Source organism: Nomascus leucogenys, chromosome 4 (genome assembly GCF_006542625.1).
Source record: "Nomascus leucogenys isolate Asia chromosome 4, Asia_NLE_v1, whole genome shotgun sequence".
Taxonomy (NCBI): domain Eukaryota; kingdom Metazoa; phylum Chordata; class Mammalia; order Primates; family Hylobatidae; genus Nomascus; species Nomascus leucogenys.
This window is the reverse complement of record NC_044384.1, coordinates 75,056,130-75,062,653: the sequence shown is the minus strand read 5'-3', so window position 1 is coordinate 75,062,653 and position 6,524 is coordinate 75,056,130. Positions and strand designations below refer to the sequence as shown.

Here is a 6,524-nt window from a genome sequence, read left to right as displayed (position 1 = left end):
ACAACATGGATGAACCTGGAAGATATTATGTTAAGTGAAATAAAACAGAAAAGATAAGTACTGCATGATCTCACTCATATATGGAATCTAAAAGAGTTGATTTCCTAAAAGTAGACAGTAAAATGACAGTTAGAATAGGCTGGGGCATTTGGGGTGGAGGATCAAGAAGTTGTTGTTCTCCTTACTTTATTACAACTAATGCTGACCTTGTTTACAAGATACCACATTGTTTATTTTACAGATAGATTTATTTACCTAAAACAAACTGATTTAAAGATAACCATCAGAGAAGTGGGTTAGTGAACAAATTAATCTGGGAATTTCTCAATATATCCAAACTTCTAAATTTCAATAAAGAAGTCTCAGATCCAGAAAATTCAATTTTTCTCAGGATCAAAAAATAATTCTGTTTGGTATGCATATCCTGATTCTCACTTAGTCTGAGGTGTACTCCAGGCTTGAGAGCAAAGCAAAATGGGGTGTCATGTAGGACAGCCATAAGAGGAAGTATTTTGAGTCCTCAACTCTACAGAAAAGAAAATAAAATGCAAAGTGACAGATTATCAGAAGACCCAAATTGTATTACTGAAGATTTATGTGGATATTTCTTATAGTTAATAGAAACGTATACTATTTCTATTGGTCTAATGCTAATCATTTAGCATCCTTGATTTCAAATCATTTTGCAAAGTTTTTCTTCTGTTTTAGCAAAATGTGCATTCCTTAAGTCAGGATTCTGGCTTGTTTTCCAGATCATCACAGATGCTTAATCCATAATACATTTTAAAATACCCCATCCTGTATTCTGAGGGAACATGCTACAAATGGTCACTACTGTTAGCAGAGGTAAAAGGGACATGTAAACACAGTCAGGTGGGGACAATTGTTGTCATTAAAACACATATTTTATGATTCTGCTTAGAGAATGGTAAGCAGAAAACAAAAACGAAACATGTTTTGCTGAACATATTTTCTCAATTTGTCTTATAGTTCAAATCATAAATAAGGAAAGGAAGTAGTAAAATTGTGAAGTGCAAAATCAATGGAATATTCAGAAGTTCTATATTAAGTGAAAGTTGCCCTTATAATTGCCTTATTTTCACTTTAATTGTAGAATCGCTTGAACCCGTGAGGTGGAGGTTGCAGTGAGCCAAGATTGCACCATTGGACTCCAGCCTGGGCAACAAGAGCAAAACTCCATCTCAAAAAAAAAAAAAAATGCCTGACATCACTGATCATCAGAAAAATACAAATCAAAACTACAATGAGATATCATCTCACCCAAGTTAGAATGGCTTATATACAAAAGACAGGCAATAACAAATGCTGGCAAGGATGTGGAGAAGAGGGAAACCTTGTACACTGTAGATGTGAATGTACATTAGTACAACCATATGGAGAACAGTTTAGAGTTATTCAAAAAAACTAAAAATTGAGCTATATGTGAACCAGCAATCCTACTGCTGGGCATATACCCCAAAGAAAGGAAATTAGTATATCAAAGGGGTATCTGGACTCCTATGTTTGTTGTGGCACTGTTTACAATAGTTAACATTTGAAAGCAACTGAAGTGTCCATCAACACATGAATAGATAAAGAAAATGTGGTGTATATACTATTCAGCCATAAAAATAAATGAGATCCAGTCATTTGCAACAACATGAATGGAATGGGAGATCATTATGTTAAGTGAAATAAGCCAGACACAGAAAGACAAACATCGCATCATTCTAATGATGATTGTTTAAATACTTGAGATTACATTTCTTAATAAAATTTACATGTATGTAGGCGAGCATGTGCACGCGTGCACACACACACACACACACAGAGACAATAAACATAAAATTTTTGCAATGAGCAAAAAGTCAGTCATTCCAGTCCAACATGAGAATTATTTTAACCTCTTGCCTAGACTATTTTTATTCCTTTTAATTTACCTCTGAAAATGTTCTAATTCTTTTCAGTTCCAAATTCATCCTTTATTATTCAACTTTGTACTGCTTTGTTATATTGTGTTGTCCAAAGTTAAGTTCTTCCCTCTTTCCTTATTTTTCTGGGTTCTTCAAAAAGTTTTCTTAAGAGACAAGTAGACACTGAGACTAAAATGAAAAAAATGTGGAAGAATAATTGACATATAAATCAGGACATTCTTTCAAATTTCAGGTTTACAGGTAAGCATCAGTGATTTAGAAAATGAGATCTATGTGCTCCAAGTCACGACTGAAACTTGCAATAGAATTTTTAGTTTGTATGTTCTTGAGAATCCCATATCCTGACTGCAAGAAAGAGAAGTTAAATATATAATGGGAACTAATATTTATTTGCATATTTCAAATATTGAACAATTGTTCCATATACCTTTTCACATATATATTCCAAATAGCAACACAGTAAAAAATTAAAAGGGAAGTGCCAATATGATAAAATACATTTACAACACATATGCCAGACAAAAGCATAGCTTTTTCAAATGTAAATGGATTTCACACGTAAGTTTCTGAAAAACATGACACGAATGAACATTGGAAAAATAACCTATCTTAAAAGACACTGTTCTTCTTCTTATAAAGATTATGCCTCCAGCTTTGTTCTTTTGGCTTTGGATTGACTTGGCAATGCGGGGTCTTTTTTTGGTTCCATATGAACCATAAAGTAGTTGTTTTCAATTCTGTGAAGAAAATCATTGGTAGCTTGATGGGAATGGCATTGAATCTATCAATTACCTTGGGTAGTATGGCCATTTTCATGATATTGATTCTTCCTACCCATGAGAATGGAATGTTCTTCCATTTGTTTGTATCCTCTTTTATTTCATTGAGCGGTGGTTTGTAGTTCTCCTTGAAGAGGTCCTTCACGTCCCTTGTAAGTTGGATTCCTAGGTATTTTATTCTCTTTGAAGCAATTGTGAATGTGAGTTCACTCATGATTTGGCTCTCTGTCTGTTATTGGTGTATAAGAATGCTTGTGATTTTTGCACATTGATTTTGTATCTTGAGACTTTGCTGAAGTTGCCTATCAGCTTAAGGAGATTTTGGGCTGAGACTATGGGGTTTTCTAGATATACAATCATGTCATCTGCAAACAGGGACAATTTGACTTCCTCTTTTCCTAATCAAAGACCCTTTATTTCCTTTTCCTGCCTGATTGCCCTCATCAGAACTTCCAACACTATGTTGAATAGGAGTGGTGAGAGAGTATCTATATTATAATGGCACTGTCAGGTTCAAATAATGTGAAAGCCTGTTGTAGTAAGTCATGTACATTTTCCTCTGTTACTGCAACACAGTACAAAATATGTATTATTCTTGGCTATCAGCTAAAGAAACACGTTCAGCTCAGAAGATACCTACCCATACCGAACGCCTAAATTAATGTTTACTTTGTTTGAAAAATGATTTGCTTTTAAGTTATTTTTCTATTTCTCATTGTATTATTTTCATGTGTAATTTTGTCATGCCACTGCAGTCCAATCTAGAGGACAGAGCGACACTCTGTCTCAAAAAAAAAAAAAAAAGTAATTTGGTAAATATATTGAATAGTTACTATGAATTCCATTTTACTCAGAAAAAAATACACAGAATTGTCAATAATAATCCATTGGAAAGTTGCAATTTCATTGCAAGAATATGTATTTGACCCCTAAATTTAGCATTTATTTCCTTTTTTTTTCCTTTGCAGATTAACTATTTCTAATCTGTGGTTTCTTCATATCAACTGAAACAATGCAGCAAAATAACAGTGTGACTGCATTCATACTGTTAGGATTAACACAGGATCCCTTGAAGCAGAGAACAGTGTTTGTAATCTTCTTAATTTTCTATATGGGAACTGTGTTGGGGAATATGCTCATTATTGTGACCATAAAGTCCAGCCGGACACTAGGAAGCCCCATGTACTTCTTCCTATTTTATTTGTCCTTTGCTGATCCTTGCTTTTCAACTTCCACAGCCCCTGGATTAATTGTGGATGCTCTCTCTGCAAAGAAAATTATATCCTACAATGAGTGCATGACACAAGTCTTTGCACTACATTTATTTGGCTGCATAGAGATCTTTGTCCTCATCCTTGTGGCTGTTGATTGCTATGTGGCCATCTATAAGCCCTTGCATTACCCAATCATCATGAGCCGGCAGTTCTGCATCATGCTGATTTTTCTTGCCTAGATAGGGTCTTTTATACACTCTATGGCTCAGATTATTCTGGCCTTAAGATTGCCTTTCTGTGGAGCCAATTTGATTGATCATTATTGCTGTGATTCGCAGCCCTTGTTGAAACTTGCCTGCATGGACACTTACACGATCAACCTGCTGTTGGTGTCTAACAGTGGGGCAATTTGCTCAAGTAGTTTCACGATTTTCATAATTTCATATATTGTCATCTTGCATTTACTGAGAAAACACAGTGCCGAAGAGAGGAAAAAGTCTCTCTCCACTTGCACTTCCCACATAATTGTAGTCATCTTATTCTTTGGCCCATGTATATTCATATATACATGCTCCCCAACCACTTTCCCCATGGACAAGATGGTGGTGGTATTTTATACTATTGGAACACCCTTTCTCAATCCACTCATCTGCACACTGAGGAATGCAGAAGTGAAAAATGCCATGAGAAAGTTATGGCATGGCAAAATTATTTCAGAAAACAACGGATAAATTGAGGGCCTGACCTGATTACTTTTTCAGTCAAATCATGATTTAACTGAGTAAGTATAGATACCAAATAGGAAAGTACCTGAATGTTGTGGGAATAGTATATCATCATATCTAAGTTTGTGGGTTCCTATGTTTTCTAGTTAACAGGAGCTATGACTACCAAGACATTGTCTTTTGTACCAGAACTAGGTAGAGTATAGATTAATTCAGGTGATTACCGACCAGTAGTCTTTCCTTTTCAGATTATCTTCCTTTCCAGACATGCATTTTCTAAAGTGTAAGCCTGACTATCTCTATGCACTCTAATCTAATGCATCTGATTTTCTTACTTCTTTCCTGTGCTTTTGACCATAGACTGATAAACTCCCTGAAATCTTCAACTTGGCTCCCCCTTTTCCTAAGAGCTCAATTCTGCCATTGCTGATTGTGAACTACACATCACAACTCTGTCTACAATCTGGTTTAATAAAAAGAAAGACATTTATACAATCACAAGTGTTCAAATTTGTGAGCACCCACAAAGAAATATCAAATTCCTTCCATAATGCATTTACAATAAGGTATGAAGCTTCCTCCTGAGCACTTCTAGGGCAAAGGAACTAACTCAGTATATCAAGATGCCCATTTACATTTTATCACTACTTCGTATTTTAAAAGCTCTACATTTTTGAGTCAGAGGCTTAATATACTGGAGATACAACATATTTCCTGAGCTTGAAGTGCAGAAGGGTAGAACATGGTTGAAACCAAAAATGATGTAATCTATTGTGTTTAAAGTTGGGTGATGTCAATGAAATAAACAAAATTATCATAGGAATTCAGAAAACACTCAGGACACTTGTCTCTAGTGGGGTTAGGGAGAACCCACTACTGCTATAGGAAGTTACCTCTCTATTTATTCTGTCCTAATAATTGGGGCTGCATAGATTCACAAGTTAGAATTGGCAATGGAATTTTCATGCCCAGAGTGAGGACAGCAGATAAAAAGCGGCACTTTAGATATTCATATTATGGACTTTTAATATTCATCTATTTCAGTGTAATAAGTGTACCACATCTTTAATAACTGTTAACAGATTCAATTTCATTTTTAACCTTATTTATAATCATTTAATGAAAAATATTATCAATTGAAATTATGTTCTCCTGTCGAAGATAAATTTAAAATAAATTCAATTAAATAACATGAGTTTTTTATGTGCTCACTTCATTTTGTTTTCTGTGATGTAATGTTTCTAGTGTTCACACTAGTGTCCCAAAGTTGACATGCCATACACAAGGAAGGCCATATATTTAATAGACAATGGAAATGTAATGATTCCATTATTAACTTATCTAATATCCTTCACAACAACAACACATGTACATACATGCACACACATATGCACACACATACCCTATAAAGGCTTTTATGTTGATTTGCATTGCAGATAAATAATCGAACATTAAAAGTTAGGGAAAAGGTATATGAGTAAGCACAGGCACAGGAAAAAAGAAAAGGAATAAACTAAAATATAAATAAATCAATCAAGATTGGAAAATAGAATAAGAAGAAGCTATATAGGGGAAGAATATTGAAATGTTTTGTGTATTGTAGAAGTACTATTAGTTAAATCAAAATGGAAAATAAAGATAAAATATTTTAAAAGTTCTGCAACACCATATCTATTCAATGGGTGATTTTAGAGTGACCATCCTCCCTCAAAAGTGATTGACCTAAAAGAAAAAGTATGAATTCTGATTATCTCTTCATTTCAGGAACAAGTAGTGTTTAAATGTGTCCAGATTCTTTGTTTTTATTATACTTGTGTCTACTAAAATAATACAAAGTTTGGTATTTCTATTGAAAAATTAAATTTTGAGGTG

The 6,524-nt window shown here is 34.2% G+C and overlaps 1 protein-coding gene across 1 annotated transcript; it reads left to right on the top strand.

Moving 5' to 3' along the window:
* The first annotated feature begins 3,725 nt into the window (after window positions 1-3,725).
* Window positions 3,726-4,658, top strand: LOC100596238 (olfactory receptor 4C11). Its single transcript, XM_012509219.1, is given in 1 exon segment — window positions 3,726-4,658. A coding segment is annotated over 1 exon segment (933 nt).
* Window positions 4,659-6,524: the final 1,866 nt, after the last annotated feature.